At 37.5% G+C, this 19,946-nt stretch overlaps 1 protein-coding gene across 1 annotated transcript in view; it reads left to right on the top strand.

Moving 5' to 3' along the window:
• Positions 1 to 19,946, top strand: part of FBLN2 (fibulin 2) — a gene marked incomplete at its 3' end in the record, with an annotated part of 141,267 nt that overhangs the window by 69,697 nt on the left and 51,624 nt on the right. Inside the window, exons 3-4 of the mRNA XM_083351712.1 lie at positions 3,022 to 3,151; positions 19,648 to 19,834. Of these exons, the coding sequence (XP_083207838.1) occupies positions 3,022 to 3,151; positions 19,648 to 19,834 (317 nt within the window). The remainder of the gene's footprint in view (positions 1 to 3,021; positions 3,152 to 19,647; positions 19,835 to 19,946) is intronic.

The raw sequence follows: 19,946 nt of genomic DNA, 5'->3' as shown, positions 1-19,946 counted from the left end.
ATATACAACTGGAATAGTGGACTTGGCTCAAGAAGAATGAAAAGTCCTGAATAGGAATACCAGAAAAATAATGACATTGAATCATGCCCTTTATCCATGTAATAATGTTGACAGACTCTACTTAACAAGGAAAATAGGTAGGTTGTTAAGTACACCAAACAGTTGAAGAAGAAAAAAGGGCATTGGAAGAATATCTGAAAGACAGTAAAGAAGATGCACTGAAGCTAATACAATATAAACGCTTATTGAATACCAGAGACCAAATTGGCCTATAACGAAGTGACATTGACCCATTTCAGTAGCTTGACCAGAATATATGTGCCAAAAGCATGCTTGAATCAAAGCATTTTACTATAGGTCTTTTCTGTGGTAGTTCCACCTTCTGGAATATTGCTTCTCCAGTAAAATGTGCATTCCCACTTCGCTGAAATTCCAGAAAAAGGTTAAAGGTATTTTATTTCAATATTATTTTGGTTCCAGCTGAATGTGAGCCTTACTTTGGTTTTATGGGTTTCCTCTTGCCTTTTTCTGGTTTTTTTTTTTTGGGGGGGGGTAGCTGGATTTATCTGTTATTACACTTTTTGATTTTGATTTGGGTTTTGTTGTATATTGCTCAGAGTCCTTTGGAATATGCGTAGGTTACATGAAATGTAAAATTAATTAATTTTAGGCCAACTTCCTGTAAATTGAAATAAACTACTGAGAAAGTCTCTTCTCACATTTCTGTCAAATATACCTTCCTTCCTGGGACAGAGTTTTGTTATTCAAATAGCCTCCTCTCAAGTCCTGTAAATTTTATATTCATAACCAGCAGTTTATACTGCACTGGACTGCTGCAAATTAACAGCCAGCAAAGCTACTGAAACAGTACTATAGCTGACACTTGTAGCTTCCAAAGATATTTCCATACCATATAAATTCAAGGAATTGATGCTTTTGTCCAGTGCACTTCTTCACTGGAAGTGCAAACATAACTATCAAATCTCTGTTTTGTTTTAATAAACAGCCTTCTTGTGCTTGTCAAAAAAAGAGAAAAAATTTGGGCAATTTCTGCATACAAGTTGAACCAAAATAATAGATCCCAGAAAGAAAGAAAAATCAAAATTCCATATTGTTCAGTGATTTGGAAGACCAGATCAGCAAGCATGGCATTAAATAGAAATTTCACAGTACTATTTTCAGAATCCCCCTTCCTCAACAAGAGCCACTACAAAGTTTGCCTCCCAAAGGCATTCCAAGAAGCTTATTGAGAAGGTAAGTGTCTATGGAGATTTTCAGCCATTCAGGTCATGCAGACCAGCTGTCTGCAAGGATTATAAATCCTGCCCTTCTCCACTATCCAATCAGAGCTGAAGAAGCTTCTTGGATGAGAAGCGAAACATCTTAAAATAAAAACAAGAAAGTCCAGTTGCCTCATGGGAAAAAAGCACCTTTGGGACTTATTGAGAAGGGTATCTTGATTGACAGGATTTCCTTGCAATTTTTACTCAATTGCCCGAGTTCTGGTATATATCACCTGAACTGGAAGTTCTGGATTTATAGTCAGACTGAAAATAAATCTAGATAATCTATTTTACTCAGAATTTTTTGAAATGTTCGGAATCATGTTTTTATCACAAAGTAATACAGTTTTGCACTTTTGGATCAGATACTTTGAAACAAATTCAGAACTAAAAGATTCCAGCCAATTTAGCAATTCCTTGATACATCTTTGCTGTTGTGGCAATATGTAGCCTTGGTCGAATCATGATTAATATTTTAAGTTGGCAAAGCCAACTTAAAACTTTGGTTAGGCAAATATTTTTGGATATATAGCATTGTAATATGTAGTGGGAAAACGTAGTTGTGAGCAGAGTGCCTCTTTGAACTGTTTGCACCACCTAAATAATAACATGCTGGATATGTTGCAGTGCACCAAGTTTGCATGGCTTGTGTAGAAATAAGTAAATGAATTTTAGCCAAGTATAAATATGAAGAAATAATAAAATTGGTTTTATGGACAAGAAATTGAGAAATGCAGCTTTCTCTCTCTCTCTCTCTCTTTTTGATTCCATACTTCCTCTTTTTACAAATACTACTGAATATTGTGGGGAGGGGGAAGCAGATGCAATACTTTTATAGCAAAATGTATAAATGATGAACTGAGCTAAAGTCACAACAAACAAATATGGTTGGGCGTAGTGATACATAAGGTATTTTTAACTTGAAATTTCCATTGTTTTAAAGGTTAAAAACTGCATTAAAAATCTGAACCAAACTATGGCATCCATGTTGTTGTTTTTGTGTGCAACTTCATAATGAAATCATTTTCCCAAGGAATTTCCCTGAATTTAATAATTTTTATTCATGTACTTTTCTTGAATATAATGAATAAACTTTTGTTCAGACCAAATAGAAGTTCTTGAATGTATTATTTTCTCTGTTCCTTTTTTTGTATCTATGAACTTTATCATAAAATGTAAATGGTACGTGTTTGGGTTATAGCTTAAGGAGATATAAGGAGGTATATCTGCAAAACTCAGTATTAGTTTTGTATAGGTTTGATTTCTTCTTCATTTTTAGTGCTAGCCACTGTCATTTTTATGCTTACACAAATCTGATTGTACTCGTATATAGCACCTTCCTGCTATATTTAGTTACAAGTTTCTTTTGTTGTGCTCCATTCCGTTTGTTCCGAGAAGCCTAACCACCTGCAAGGTAGCTTATTTTAAGCACAATGATATAACTATAAAGAACATAATCTGTCAGTTGTATGACTTGGTATAGAAAGAGCATAAACTGCCAGCTGTATGACTTGTATGACATGGTATCTGCTAGGTAGTTTATGTTAAGCAAAATGATATAAATAGAAAGAGCATAAACTGCCAGTTGTAAGACTTGGTATAAATATTCATTTAAATTTGAGATGATATATTTTAAACATATGCTGCTTGTGTCCTATGCCTTCCATATTCACTATATAAGAGTATTCACCAGTAACAGCCTGTGCATTGAAAGCAATATCTTTTTTATTTGTTGCAGAATTGCTCAAAAGCAGTGCTGTGCCTCGTACTTAAAAGAGAATAGCTGCATTGCTGGCATGATTGCTGCCAGAGAAGGTGATTTATGTGGATCAGATGAAAGCGATACCTGTGGAGGATCATTTTATAAGGCAAGATATTCTGCTGAATCTATGTGGCATCCTTGCTAATACAAACCAGCTTACACTTGGACCATTTTAAACCTTTGGTGTGGTTTAAAAAAAAAACAACCCTGAATTTTACTCAATTGCAGAGCATCATGGGTAGGAAATAATTTTTAAAAGTTACTTAGCTAAGCAGTTTGGCTGTTTGCCTCTATTTCAGAGCATAGGCCAGATGTACAATTTATCTAGCTGATAAGAATTTCATTAGTGCTTTGCTTGAGCAGTCTGTCTCCACTATTCTGGTTAAGAGCACGACAGGTTTTTTTTTTAAAAAAAACAACAACCCGATCACATTATAGATAAATTGTTGAGTTCCACATGTGGTTAGACATATATATTGGCTTAAAAGTAAACTGAGCAATTAACCTGATTTAAACTTGAAAAATATTTTATCTGATTATATTATTCTTTGTAAAGGTAGTGTCTGGCAAAAAACTGCAATACAGCTTAGTTACTGCATCTCAAGGTCTGATTTCTTATGTGTGAAACCTTTTCTTCCAGATCTTAACCATATTTAAGATTTCATTTTTTTAAAAAAATGTGTTTTATTATTTTTTTAACACAATCACCTTAATATTTGGTTTGCTAAATGGGTTTCCATTTAGCAAACATTCACTAATGATTAAATTCTATAATCTATAATCCACATAATAACTTTACATGATTTCCTGTTTTCCCCATAGTGTTCTCTTTTACCAACCTTAAGTTAATACAATTCTTATTGTTTTAATAAATGATAAGTATAAAAATTTTCTAATATTTCTACAAATAATAATCACAACAACATAGTATTCCTTCTCTATCTAGTCATTCTGGTTGTCTCATCATATATCCTGTTTACAGTTGTTGTTTATATTTGTTTTTCCCACAGTGTTCTAAACATTTTTACTGGTTAAGATTTTCTGAGTTAATTACATTTAAATATATAAATCTATTTTTTTCATGTAAACCAACCCAATACTTTTACCTTTCTTAAGAAATAAATAAGACTAAAACGAGAAAGAAGAATGAGAATAAGAAAAAGAATAAAATAAAAAGATAGAATACTACTTAAAATCCCTATTTCCTATAAGCTAACACATATTTATTTCAAAAAAAATGTTCTTTTTTACCATAATTGAAAATGTATTTAATCTTAAAATATTCCCTTTAATAAACCTAATCCTTTAGTCTTTTAACTCTTAGTCAAACCATTTTAATCCATTTATAATTTTCTTAAAGTCAATCACTTTTAGATATCTAAAACATTTCCTTTATATAAACCATTCCAACTCTTTTATATTACTCATATCCAACAATAAAAGAAAAAGGGGAAAGAAAAAGAAAGCACTATATTACTTGAGGGGCTCCTCCCTCTTAAAGTCAAATTCATTTCAAAAAAATTTCTATTTCTTTAGCTATTTTCAAATAAGTGTTTCTTTTTTTAAATATTCTCTCTGATAGGCCCCATCATTTAATCCAGAGACTTCAGAAAAGTTCTTTTTTTGTTCCCTAAAGTTTGTAAGTTTCACTTTATCTACAGCCCAGATTATTTTCTTTTTTTTGTCACAGCTGTTCTCTACTGTTAAAGTTTTGAAGGTCACAAGTAGAGATTACGGTAGTTTTTTTCCAGATTTTACCAAGTGCTACATGCAAGCCATAGCTAGCTGTCATAATCCTCATCCACCAGTAGGTGTCAGCACTGGTTCATTTTTTAAATTTTAGTCCACCATAAAAGGTTCGATTTGCCGCTTGCATTAGCAAAAGGGTGGGGCAAAAAAACACACCCTCCTTCACATTCGGAGGGTTGTTTTTTTGTTTTTTTTGTTTTTGCTTCTTGAGAATTTTTTTTCTCCCTTCAGGAAAATTGATAGGTAGGATAGAGAAAATTGATGTTCTTACCCAGATTCAAACACACTGTTTACAATCAGCTTAAAATAGTGCTTTTGACTTCAGTTGCTTGCAGCTTGGGCTAGACCCTGAAGTTAAGATAGCCTTTCTCCTGTTGGTTTCTGGAAGGGTTCTCCTGAACCAATCAGGTCGACTGCCGTCTCTCTGAGGTCCTTGGGATTTCCTTCCTTCATTGTCACCTCTCCAGGGTGGCTTCTGGCCCATTTAGGGTCCGCTAACAGGAAGAAACTCAGCTGGAAGGCATGGAGTCCCGAACCCCTCAACTGCTTCGCTGCGCACAGCTTAAGATTTCAAAATTAATACTGACCACAGAATAATTTTGATTGATTACATACCATGAAATTGATATTGACTCTTAATAATAATAATAATAATAATAATAATAATAATAATAATAATAATAATAATAATTATTATTATTATTATTATTATTATTTGGAAGGGACCTTGGAGGTCATCTAGTCCAACCCCCTGCTCAGGCAGGAAACCCTATACCATTTCAGACAAGTGGCTGGCCAGTCTCTTCTTAAAAACTTCCAGTGTTGGAGCATTCACCACTTCTGGAGGCAGGTTGTTCCACTGGTTAGTTGTTCTAACTGTCAGGAAGTTTCTCCTTAGTTCTAGGTTTCTTCTCTCCTTGACTAGTTTCCATCCGTTGCTTCTTGTCCTGCCTTCAGGTGCTTTGGAGAATAGCTTGACTCCCTCTTCTTTATGGCAGCCCCTGAGATATTGGAACACTGCTATCATGTCACCCCTCGCCCTTCTCTTCATTAAACTACACATACCCAATTCCAGCAACTGTTCCCTCTTAGTGACCATATAGATTGTTTCTTCCCATGAAGATTTGTTCCTGGTCCTTAAGACCTTGCAATGGTGTACTCATTGCTACTTTTATTTACTCCAGCCACATTTCTTTCATCTTTCTAAGTGTTTGAACCTTTTCAGGAGAGTTAGGGCTTTGCATAATGTCTCCGAAGTATCAAAATCCAATATTGCAAGCCTGACAGTATATTTACCCATTAGATTCTCACAAGTATATTTTGCTCAGTCTTATCAAGATATGCATTAACTCTGCCTCATTAGGTAATATCCAAATATCTTGCAAATGCTTACAGAATGAAAAAAATATAAACCAGTTTGTGGGACAATTCAAGCTGTAATCACTGAATAATTTATTGAAAATATTATTTAATGTTTTCTGAAATATGAACAAATAGTAAGGCCATAGATATCCATACGGGGGCCAAGGATGAAATGTGCTTTGTGACATTAGAATGGAAGCTTCATCTTTGACATATTTGGGTGTGATGACCTGATGCAAGTCTGAAAGAGTGGAACTGTGCTACAGTCACAATGCATGTTTTGCCTGTTTGAGATCATTGTGGTTATGGGTGGATGTCCATAATGATAGAGTGATTTAGAGTAGAAGTCATTATGATATGTATATTTGGCATGAAATAAAAAAGTGATCTCTATTTCATTTGTATTTGGAGTAACTCAAATATCAGATAACTATACGAAGCCTTTATTATATCGATTAATTTTTTATTTTTTTAATTTTAATTCCATTTATATCCCGCCCTTCTCCGAAGACTCAGGGCGGCTTACAAGCTTAGCAGTAGCCTTCATTCTATGTATATGCCTGCTTATTAGGGCTTTCACACACAGCCCAAGCGGCATTATTACAAAGTCAGCTTAATTGCCCCCAACAATCTGGGTCCTCATTCTACCTACCTCGGAAGGACGGAAGGCTGAGTCGACCTTGAGCCTGGTGGGATGCGAACCTGCACTAATTGCAGGCAGCTGGTGTTACTTAAGGAGGCATTAGCCCACTGCTCCACCAAGGCTCTTATTGTAGCCTTCCCATCTTTGCCTTCAAAGTAAGTTTTTACTACCCACTTCAGTGTTGTGAAGATTGGGATGATGGAGTCCAAAATACATAAAGAAAAAAGAAAGATTAAAAAGTGTTGTTTCTGTTGCTTTCCTAATGCAATTATATCTAATTATCTCTTAAATAATGAGTACTTTGCAATATGAAGTGCACTTTATTATTCCTCTTAGCATTTATACTTCTGTGGTTGTTATGAAAACATACTCTGGGACCAAATGTTTCCAAATGATTAAATATGCAAGCATTGACCTATCTGCCAGTTAGTGTCCTGAGTCTATGTGACATCAAGGTGCATCAACCTAAAGCAGCGCTTCATCTTCATAGAGTCTCAAAAAAGCTTCCCTCACCTTCGTAAACTGCAACCATGTATACTGACATATGTAAGTGGTCATATATTATGTTTGTGTCTGATATGTGAGATCTGGATATGGAGAGATTTCCATCTTCCCTTTGCAATGTTCAGATCAGGCCCTGACTTCTTTCAGGGTTTGTCATCTGCAATCTCCACAGAAGAGGTGCCATATAGGAGCCGTGACCAGGGGGGCTTTTGCACAGGTTCGCCTGGTGCGCCAGTTGCGTCCCTATCTGGACCGAGACGCCCTACGCACAGTTACTCATGCGCTTGTGACCTCCCGTTTGGACTACTGTAACGCTCTCTACATGGGGCTGCCCTTGAAGACCACTCGGAGGCTTCAACTGGTGCAGAATGCGGCCGCGCGAGTTGTAATGGGGGTTTCCCGATACTCCCATGTAACACCTCTACTCCGCGAGCTGCATTGGCTTCCGGTTGCCCTCCGGGTGAAATTCAAGGTGCTGGTTATCACCTATAAAGCCCTACATGGCCTGGGTCCGGGTTATTTGAGGGAACACCTGCTGCCGGCATCAAACGCCCTTCGCCCAGTGCGCTCCCACAGGGAGGGTCTGCTCAGGGTTCCGCCGGTGAGAGATTGCTGGCGGGTGACACCCAGGGATAGGGCCTTCTCAGTGGGAGCGCCTGCCCTCTGGAACCAGCTGCCGGTGGAGCTGAGAACTGCCCCCGACCTCCGATCATTCCGCCGGGGCCTGAAGACCTGGCTCTTTGAGCTCTCGGGCCCAGGCTGAGGAGAAATTTTTAATTGGGGTTTTTAAGAGTACAGGGTCAATTTAATATTTTTTAATTTGGTTTTTAACTTTTGTATGTTGGATTTTTAATTCCCTGTAAACCGCCCTGAGTCCTCAGGGAATAGGGCGGTATATAAATGTAACTAACTAACTAACTAACTAACTAACTAAATAAATAAATAAATTAGAATAGAATAGAATAGAATAGAATAGAATAGAATAGAATAGAATAGAATAGAATAGAATAGAATAGAATAGAATAGAATAGAATAGAATAGAATAGAATAGAATAGAATAGGAAGGGACCTTGAAGTTCTTCTAATCCAGCCCCCTGCTCAAGCAGGAGAACCTATACCATCTCAGACAGGTGCTTGTCTAGTCTCTTCTTAAAAATCTCCAGTGATGGAGTGCCCACGATTTCTGAAGGCAAGCTGTTCCACCAGTTAATTGTCCTCACTGTCAGGAAGTTTCTCCTTAATTCTAGCTTGCTTATCTCTTTGATCAGTTTCCAACCATTGTTTCTCGTCCTTCCCTCTGGTGCTTTGGTGAACAACCTGGTCTCCTTTGCCTTGTAGCAGCCCCCCAGATACTGGAACACTGCTATCATGTCTCCCCTATTTCTTCTTTTCTTTAGATTAGCCAAACCCAAGTCCCATAGATGTTCTTTGTATGTTTTAGTCTCCAGGCCTTTGCAGGTCTACCCTAAGCACCTGATGGATCCAGCAGGTTCTCAAAGGATATTTGGGGAGTTCCATAGCAATCTGGTAGGCAGTTCTGACTGAATGGGCCATTGGCAATGAGAGGTAAGCCAAGTGGTGGACAAGATTGTCCCAAGCAACCTCTGGCTGCTGGCCTATTTTAATAGACTTTTTGGTTTACTGAGAACTTCTGAGAAATAGAGTATTAAAAAGGATACCTAGAGTTCTAGTGGAGAAAGATGGGGAAATATGCTGATTAAATACAAGTTTACACTCATGTTCAGTGATAAGAGAAGTGAATCACTTTACTTTTCCTCTCTTATTGTGTCATAAGGCCATTGTCTAATAACCATGTTTTGGTTGACCAACTCTCTTAAAAATTTATTAAGAATACAATCCAAATACAATCGTGATATATGAAGGATAAAAAAGAATGGAACATACAGAATTAGATAAAATTTTACTAGGAATGGAGGAAAAAGAGATAAGGATATATCAATATTTATTGGAACAGGTTATGTTGAAAGAACAAGTAAAAGATACAATGTTAATTTGGAGCAAAAATTTTGGGTATGACTTACCTCTCATTGCCAATGGTTATCTTATATAAGATGTTCTATACGTGGCACCTCCACCCTGTGAGATTAGCCAAAATGGATAAAAAGACTTCACCGAAATGTTGGAAATGCAAAGAATCGCCATGGACTTTTTTTTAAAATTCCATTTATATCCCGCCCTTCTCCGAAGACTCAGGGCGGCTTACAAGCTTAGCAGTAGCCTTCATTCTATGTATATGCCTGCTTATTAGGGCTTTCATACACCCCCCAAGCGGCATGCTGTACATACCGGCATGCCAGGATACTCAGAGCATTCCATCCCTTAACATCGGTTGTGAGTTATTACCCCCGGTTGATAGGGCCCGCAACCTGGGTGTCCTCCTAGACTCACAGCTATCCTTGGAAGAGCACATAGGAGCTGTGACCAGGGGGGCCTTCACTCGGGTTCGACTGGTGCGCCAACTACGACCTTATCTGGACCTGGATGCCTTACGTACAGTCACCCATGCACTTGTGACCTCTCGCCTTGGCTACTGTAACGCTCTCTACATGGGGCTGCCCTTGAGAGCCACTCGGAAGCTTCAGCTGGTGCAGAGTGCAGCTGCACGAACACTTTTGGGGGCCTCCCGATACTCCCATATCACACCTCTCCTCCGTGAGCTGTACTGGCTTCCAGTTGCCTTCCGAGTGAAATTCAAGGTGCTAATGATGACATACAAAGCCCTACATGGCATGGGTCTGGATTACCTACGGGAGCACCTTCTGCCAACGTCAACACCCCTCCGTCCTGTGCACTCCCACAGAGAGGGCCTCCTCAGGGTGCCACCGGTCAAAGAATGCCGGCTGGTGGCCCCCAGGGGGAGGGCATTCTCAGTGGGTGCGCCAACCCTCTGGAACTGCTTGCCTACCGAAATCTGGATGGCCCCCGACCTTCGCACCTTCCAGCGCGACTTAAAAACTTACTTGTTCCAGCAGTCCGGCCTGGCCTGATAGCTCTTGGGGTTTCATTTGTTTTTATATTGTTTAATTGTATACCTACCTTGCTCTGTACACCGCCCCGAGTCCCTCGGGAGAAGGGCAGTATATAAAAATAAATAAATAAATAAATAAATAAATAATTACAAAGTCAGCTTAATTGCCCCCAACAATCTGGGTCCTCATTTTACCTACCTCGGAAGGATGGAAGGCTGAGTCAACCTTGAGCCTGGTGGGATGCGAACCTGCACTAATTGCAGGCAGCTGGTGTTACTTAAGGAGGCATTAGCCCACTGCTCCACCAAGGACTTACTACTATATATGGTGGAAATGTTCAAAACCACAAAAAATTTGGCATTTGATAAAACGGTGGCTAGAAGAAATACTAATGCAGAACATTGAGTTAAAGCCAGAACTTTTACCAAGGACAAATACAATAAAGGATCCCTATACCTATTATTACACATGCTAACAGCAGCAAGATTAGTTTTTGCACAGAGATGGAAAGATAATGAGACACCCTCAGAAGAAGAGGTAATAAATAAGATTTTATCCTGTGCTGAAATGGATAGGCTGACAGAACTCAAGGATAAGAGTGAAACAGATTATTATGAAATCTGGAATAAATTGTATAATTGGTTGGAAAAATATATATGGAAAAACTGTCTGATTCAGCAAAACACGTTGATCAAGAAAGATACTGCTCAAAGGAAAAATATTAAAGTTAAAATTAAGAAAATAGATGATGGGATCTACCAGGTAAAAGGTAAATGTAAAGGTTCCCCCTCACATGCGTACTAGTCATTTCTGACTCTAGGGGCCAGTGCTCATCTCCATTTCAAAGCCGAAGAGCCAGCACTTGTCCGAGGATGTCTCCGTGGTCATGTGGCTGGCATGACTAGACGCCAAAGGTGCACGGAACGTTGTTACCTTCCCACTGTAGTGGTCCCTATTTTTCTACTTGCATTTTTTATGTGCTTTCGAACTGCTAGGTTGGCAGAAGCTGGGACAAGTAACAGGCGCTCACTCTGCTACGCGGCACTCGGGATTCGACCCACCAAACTGCCGACCTTCTGATCGATAAGCTCAGCGTCCTAACCCACTGAGCCACCGCGTCCCTGGGATCTACCAGAGAGAATATTTAAAAAAGAAACATTTGTTTGCATATGTGGATTATGGATTATAGAAGCCAATTGTTAATCATTTTTCTTTACAAATGTAAACCTAGCAAACACACTCTTAACCAACTATTAAGCTATTTATGTTTTAAAAAATCAATAAAATATATGGAAAAAAAGAATTTATTAAGAATTAGTTAAGACCAATTTGCGCCACATTTTGCTGATAAAGTTGTTCAGATTTGCCAGTGCTGAGGATGTACTACACAGAGACAAAACTCAGCAAAGAAGCTTCATCTAGAAATGCAATTCCTTCTGCTCCACCTTCAGGAAGGTATATATTGTGTATAGGGATGTGTGCCAATTATGGAGAGTAGTCAAATTCTCATTCAGCCATAAAGTTGACTGTAAATTTAATCTTGCGTTCGTAATTGTTGAGGTTAAAATGGTACAGGGAAAAAAAATCTGCATTCACTCTGAACTTTTTGGAGAAAGGATAGAATAGAAAGCGTTAAAGGAATAAATAATTTGATTCTCTGCTATAATTTAAGAAAATGTTTTGTACCTGTTCTAGTATTAGAAGTTGTTTTGTTCTGTAGTCAGCATATAATGGATTTATATAAAGCTCCCCATGGCAATTGTAGTAAACTATAGGATACTGTTTCAGGGATGGACATAATAAGCTGTAATGTAATTTTAGCCAAAAACATATGTTCTGGGTTAGCATGGTCTCTTTTGTCTTCTATATGCAAGGGGCGGGGAGGTTGTGTGTATGTTTTTCATTTTAAACAAAAGGAACTGAAAATCCTTTCTGCAAAGAACTATTCTGCTGATTTACTTCTTCTCTAAGGGTGCACTAGAAGGACCTCTGAAACCTCCTAACTCAGCATATGTCATGTCAGAATCACAATACAATGGACTTTCCTGCAAATATTTTGTAACAAAATCTTTTTCCCCCCTACCTACATTTCTAAATTCTAGAGCCTGATGGAATAATTTGTGATTTACAATGATGTACAATAAAATGGTACTTCAGTGAAAACAATATAATCAAAACCCTCCATATAGAAGAAATGGCAGTATAGCCCAGATAATATCTACAAAGAAGAAAACCAATAAGGTTGAGTTCAACTCTTTGGAAAGGACATTCTCATTGCCTTATCTTGGCCAAATGGTTTCTTGCTGTCTTGAGTGATGCTTTTTGAATTCCCAGTAACCCAGAACTCTGGTTTTTCCTAGGTATCCAAGCACTAGCTAGGTTTGACAATGCTTAGTTTTTCCTAGCCAAGGTCAACTAGGAAGACAAAAAGAAAGATGTACGCATGAAAACCTACTTTTAAATATTCAGGGAATTTCTGTATAATTGGTTGATTTGCAATTCTAGGCAGTAAAATATTTATTTAATTGATTATTATTGCGGCCCTCTAAACAAAGCAACCATATAACCATCTTTATAAAGAAGAGCATAAAAGGTATAGGTGCTAAAAATATTTTGCATTTTTTTTCAAACAAACAAATAGATGCTGTTTCTTGGAAAGGACAATTGAACAAACCTTTTGGGACAGGTTCTCTAAAAGGACCAGCAGATTGACCCAACAAACAAAGTCACGGAGTAGATCAGGGGTCTTCAAACTTGGCCCTTTTATGACTTGTGGACTTCCACTCCCACAATTCCTCAGCCAGCATGCCTGGCTGAAAAATTTTGGGAGTTGAAGTCCACAAGTCATAAAAAGTGCTAAGTTTGAAGACCCCTGGAGTAGATCTTACATGACGTTTGGAATACTGGTAATGTTTGGCACACAAACTAGATGGTTTGAAGACATTTCAGGGATGTCCTTATAAGAACATTGGAGGCCAAATGGTTTCTGTGTCAATGCTGATGTTAGTTTTTTAAACGAGTAGCTTGGAATTAAATTGAGAAGTGTTGCGACCTGCCATCTGTGGTTTCTTAACTTAATCCATTTGCAGGCATGATGAGGAATGCAGCAAAATATGCTCAAAGTTGAGAATCTGATTTAAATATTTATTATGCCCTTTCCTTATTAACCATGTAACTAGTAAAGCCATTAGGGGAGGGAGCTATGGGAATAAAAACTATTCTGACTGACGCAGCTTGGAAGAAGAATGTCTGAAGAATTCAGGTTACGGTAAATGGCTTTTTAAAAGGAGTCTTTTAAGTCTGCCTGGGGTGTATATGTAATATCTTCTTTTAAAGTTTTTATTTCATTGAACATGTGAAAGATGATTTTGGAATAAGCTGGTACACTTTTGCTCTTTTGCATTTTTTGGGAGAAAAATCTCTTGCCCCCCAATATATATGAGGACAAATAGCTTCTCTGTGTCTTTGTGGTGATGGTTGTACTTTGGAGATTGCATGCAGTCCTCTTATTTGTTGTAACTTGATTTAACAATTTGCAAATAGAATTATAAATTGAATATCTTGGGGGTAAATATAATTACCTGCTGAGATACATTAAGTTTCTCAGTAAGAGATAACAGGTCTATTAGAAGCAAGTTGCAAATTATTACACTAACAATAAAGTAACTATGGATGATCTCAAGGACAGATGCAGCTGTGGAGGATCAGACCACCAGAAAGATTTAGCTAGAGAAGCCCACAGGTTGGACAAGACTAGAATGGAAACCATTTGCAAGCCCCTTATTCTGAGATGGCTTTGACTTCCCAGTCTAGCCTAAAGCCCAGTATTATCTTCCGATATTCTGTCCAAGCATTCCCCAGTCCTGTTAGCTTAGAGACCCAGAGAACATCAACCTGCTGAGATGTAGCTGTTTAAAAATCAGTGATATGCTCTACTTGGATCTTCAAATTCTTTATTTTTCCCCATACCAGTATCAGTGGCAAAATTAATGATATAATTAAATATATAATGGAAAATTCATATTATGTTTTATACCAGGGATCATCTGTGATTGCTTATTTCATTTTTAGTGGTTTGCTTAGGTCTCTGGGATTTCTTTCCCTCAAGCAACAGGTTTGATTGCCTTATAAACAGTGACTTTTTGCTACAGAACTTCTGCCTGTTCTGAAGAACTTTGCAAACATAAACTTTCCTCATCAGCTTTACTGGAATGGACATGCTGGCTGGTTTAAAGATATTCTAGAAGTCCGACTTATCAGGAAGAAGCCTTACTGGCAAAGATTTGCTTAGGTTCATTCATTACCTACGCACCTACCCACTCACCTACCTACCTATCAACCTAACATCTTTGTATCATCACCTGACATTTTTATTCACAAACTGTGTTTCACCACCAATGTTTGTCTAGTATTGGATGCCCAAATAAACATAAAGTTATAAAATAGGAAAATCTTTGGTAGTCCTGCTCAAGATTTTTGGCACAGCAAAAGTCTCACAAATCATTTAATAATTTAAAAATAATTTTTCTTATTTAATATTAGGGACTTGTGGATGCCAACTAGGGGAGGTATCTGTATCTATTTGTCCTATGGGTAGCTTCTAAATTTGATAAATAAATTTTCAGTTTCCATAGGGACTTTTTTTTGCTAACCCTTACTTTATATGGTAGCATTCAAAACTGTCAGTGATAATATAGTGGTCTGGACAAAGAAGGTTTGGGAACCAATTTTCTAAAACATCTAATATATAAATATTAAAAATCCCTCCAAGGGGGAAAAACACTATCAAAATGATCAAACCATTTACCTTTGAGATATGGTATGTCAAAGTTAATATGGTGAAACAGAAACAAAGCAAGGCATAAAGGAAAAAAACAGCAGCCAACAGAATATTGCTATCGTTGGTTTATTTGTTTATTTCCTTTGGCTGTTTCTCAAACAATGTTTGACAAAGAGTGAGTCTGAGTAAGAGTGAGTAAGAACCTGTATTAAGGAATACCTTGTGGCAATAAGGACAGTGTAATCTTTTTATTTCTTCATCATTGTTGTACAGTATTTGCTGAGAGTTCCCTTGTGGCTCTGGTTTGGATGATTCTGGATTCCTTGCTGGGTTGTCATAAGTATTCCACTAAACATCTTTTAGATGGCTCCTGCTGGTCTTATGGAGATGATTGAGGTCAGTCTTGTCTGGTTTCCTGATGGAATTTGATTTGGTTACACTTGAGGAAGTGAATGCTGAATTCTGTGACCTGTGTGTTAGATCCATGTCCTCCTGGATAATTTACAGTGTTCTAGAAATAACAAGCAGCAGAGTACAAGTGGGGTAAAAAGAGGGGGGAGGTTCAGCCTACTCTTAAGAACTCAGTGGCTTGTCTTCTCCTCAAGAGGCCATCACTGGGATCAGGCTTTACCTGACAATATTCATCCATCTCCAATCTTGAATTTTGGAAAAGGTTGTTGAAAAGATGATAGGCCTGTGACTTCAGAGATTGCTGACCCTACTGCTGTCAGGGTTCATTCTTGAATAGAGCTCCAAGGCAAGTGATTGAATTTGTGGATGACCTCTGGTGGCTTGAGAAATATAAAGCAATCATGTTGTTGCTTGGGGGAAAAAAAATCCTAGACCTATACAAGCCACTGAAGGAGAAACAGCATATGAATCCTTGATACAAGCCATGAGATTCGATTCCCATTAGGTCTAACTACCTTCTATTAATTTTGCACATGACATGAAAGGTTATCTATTTCTTTAAAAAAATAAGAGTATATAAATATGAGCCAGCGGTGTGCTGCAGCTGCCAAAAAAGCCAACACAGTGCTAAGCTGCATTAATAGAGGGATAGAATCAAGATCACGTGAAGTACTAATACCACTTTACAATGCTTTGGTAAGGCCACACCTGGAATACTGCATCCAGTTTTGGTCACCACGATGTAAAAAAGATGTCAAGATTCTAGAAAGAGTACAGAGAAGAGCAACAAAGATGATTGGGGGACTGGAGGCTAAAACATATGGGGAATGGTTGCTGGAAAATGGGTTTGTGTAGTTTAATGAAGAGAAGGGTGAGGGGTGACATGATAGCAGTGTTCCAATATCTCAGGGGCTGCCACAAAGAAGAGGGAGCCAGGCTGTTCTCCAGAGCACCTGAGAGCAGGACAAGAAGCAATGGATGGAAACTAGTCAAGGAGAGAAGCAACCTAGAACTAAGGAGAAACTTCCTGACAGTTAGAACAACTAACCAGTGGAACAACCTGCCTCCAGAGGTGGTGAATGCTCCAACACTGGAAGTTTTTAAGAAGAGACTGGACAGCCATTTGTCTGAAATGGTATAGGGTTTCCTTCCTTAGCAGGGGGTTGGACTAGATGACCTCCAAGGCCCCTTCCAACTCATTATTATTATTATTATTATTATTATTATTATTATTATTATTATTATTATTATTATTAATATTATTAATATTATTATTATTTTCTGGTATGGGCAAACTGAAACCAAGAATCAATTAAGGACAGGGAATTTAAAAAAACAAATTGCTTCTCTTCATATAAAATATGACCATGAATGGCAGGAGGTTTGAGGGCTGCAGTTTGGAGAAATTTTTTTAACCAGATTAGGTACAATAAAGCCATTTGTCTGAAATGGTATAGGGTTTCCTTCCTTAGCAGGGGGTTGGACTAGATGACCTCCAAGGCCCCTTCCAACTCATTATTATTATTATTATTATTATTATTATTATTATTATTATTATTATTATTTTCTGGTATGGGCAAACTGAAACCAAGAATCAATTAAGGACAGGGAATTTAAAAAAACATATTGCTTCTCTTCATATAAAATATGACCATGAATGGCAGGAGGTTTGAGGGCTGCAGTTTGGAGAAATTTTTTTAACCAGATTAGGTACAATAAAGCCCACCAGGGGCTCAGTGTACCTTCTTTAGGGCTGTTAAACAGCAAAAATGCTAATAAAATGTTAATTTGTTTTATATGGATGATCTGAAGCTTTATGGATATTCAGAAATTGAAATCCAGTCATTTACAAACACTGTACAAATTTTTAGCCGTGATATAGCATTGGTCTAGAAAAAATACACTATATTAGCAATACATTGGGATAAAATCACAAACAATATTTGAATTTAAATGCCAAGTGACCATTCCATTAGGAACCATCCAGATTAAGCCTACACATGACTAGGCACTTTGCAGTTGGATAACATCAAGCATGGAGAAGGGATTAGAAAGAATACATCAAAAAATGTTAAAGACAAAAATGAATGGTGGGAACACCATCAAACCCATCAGTACCTTGCCCATGCCTGTAACATGATACACTGTTGGAATCATTAACTAGACTGAAACCAAACTGGATAGTTTGTGCTGAAAAACTGATAACTATTCACTATGTATTATGCCCCTATAGTGATATTTCTAGATTATACTTGGCCTGTAGAAATGGAGCCAGAGGTTTACTTTAAGTCAAACAAACTGTTGAAGAAGAAAGGCATGCATTGGTTGATTTTGTAAAAGACAGCTAAGAATAAATATTGATGCAGATTAAAAATTGAATGCAATATGAATACTGAAATAATGCAGTAAACCAAGAAGAGAATACTGGCAAGGAAAAGAATTACATGGTCATTTTCTACAAAAGAAAAGGAAAGTTGATAAAGATAAAATCTGGCAATTGCTTACAAATGGAACATTAAAAAAGAAAGTGGAGGGTTGATTTTGGGTACTTGAGAGCAAGCTATTGAACCAATTAAGTCAAGGTCAAATTTGAAAAAAAAATCATCAAATGATCCAAGGTGCAGATTATGCAAAGAAGCAGAAGTAATAAATCATATATTTGGCTGACTGCAAGAAGATTGCACAAGCTAGTTATAAACAATGACATAACCCACTTGCCAAAATGATTCACTGGAACATCTGTAAAATGTAATGAAAATTGGTAGGAATGTGTAGTTGAAAAATGTAATACAACACAACCTGATAAAATCTTGGTTCATAACACATGAGATTTAAATGTGGTTGAAAAGAAGAATGTGTGGATAATTGATGTTGCAATACTAGGGGATAGTAGTATAGAAGTATAGTAATATACAAGACAAAGAATTGGAGAAAGTCCCAAAGATCTGAAAATCTAAATTGAAAGATTATGACGTAAACTGGCTATGGTGGCCCCACTTGCACACTGGATGAAAAATTCTTGGACATCACTTAGAAAATCTGCACATTAACAAAGTTTCCTTCTGTCAATTGCAAAAGACCACACTACTGGGATCTGCTCATATTTTACCTTGATACATTATGATCTCCTAGGTTTTTGAAAAGAACTTGATACATATGAAAGCCAATACTGACATCTGTCATTTCGTATTGTTACTGATAATACATAAAAATAGTCCTTTACTAACAACCAAAATTTAGTGACCATCCGAAGTTACAATGGCACTAAAAAACTTATGACCAATTTTCACACAACCATTGTAGCGTCCCCATGGTCATGTGATGAAAATTCAGGTGCTTGGCAACTGGCATGTATTCATGACAGTTCCACCATCCCAGGCTGGCTTCCAAACAAAGTCAATGGGGGAAGCTAGTTTCTCTTAACAACCACATGATTCACTTAACTGCAGTGATTCATGTTAACAAATGTGACAAAAAGGATCATACAATGGGGTAAAACTCACTTAACAACTGCCTTGCCTAGCAATGGAAACTTTGGACCCATTTGTGGTAATATGTCAAGGACTACCTGTAATAATTTCTACATTTAAACATTGTAATGTCAGGGATCCTGAAGCTTCAAAAATGAATTTGAGGCCTTTGTGAGAACTGTGGATTTGCTATTTCGGGCTTAAGACCTGCTTTATGGGCTCTTCTTTATGTTCATCAGTCTAGAAAAGGTGGGTTGGTTGAAACACAAAATGGAGTTTGATTTGTGGTCAGTTCTGGAACTTTCTTTGTAAGACTAAATTAACTTCCTCTTTCTTTATTTTTAGGTGAATCATAAAAATGTTCTTTCTTCTGAATGATTTATGAATGAATTATGAATGATTTTTTATTAAGAGTTTGAAATACTTAATTTTTGCAGTTTGCAAATATGTAAATAGTAATAGATTCTGTGTCGCGCTGGCTTCTCTTTGGCTGGAAAAATGAGTCAGAAATAAATTTATAAATTAATTAATAATCCCTATGGATTCTCGCATGAATTTGTGAGAGCAGTGTTCATAACACTGCCACACATCAGCACTTTTTCATATCCATAAACTTCTATCAGCTTAAAGCATTTTGCTGGTACTAAGTTACATTAACATAATTGCTGTGTTAATGGCACATTTCTCTTTCAGCAATGTTGTGATTGCTGTATGTTGGGCCAACAAGTAAAAAACGAGGGTCAAACCTGCGAGTCGAACCCAAATCTTGGCTATCCTTGCAACCATGTGATGCTTTCCTGTTGTGATGGAGAAGACCATCTTATCTCTCCAGAACTGAAGAGACAACCTGAACCATTGTCAACAGTGACACCTGAAAAATGTAAGAGCTCCATTACTGTCTATAACAGGGGTGGGCAATTAATTTTTCCGCATGAGAAACTGGGACTATTGTGGAGGGCTGAACCAATAGGCTGAGATTGGCGCCCAATTGT

This window comes from Vipera ursinii, assembly GCF_947247035.1.
Source record: "Vipera ursinii genome assembly, chromosome: 2".
Taxonomy (NCBI): domain Eukaryota; kingdom Metazoa; phylum Chordata; class Lepidosauria; order Squamata; family Viperidae; genus Vipera; species Vipera ursinii.
The sequence above is the reverse complement of the archived record's forward strand: the minus strand, read 5'-3'. Positions and strand labels throughout refer to the sequence as shown.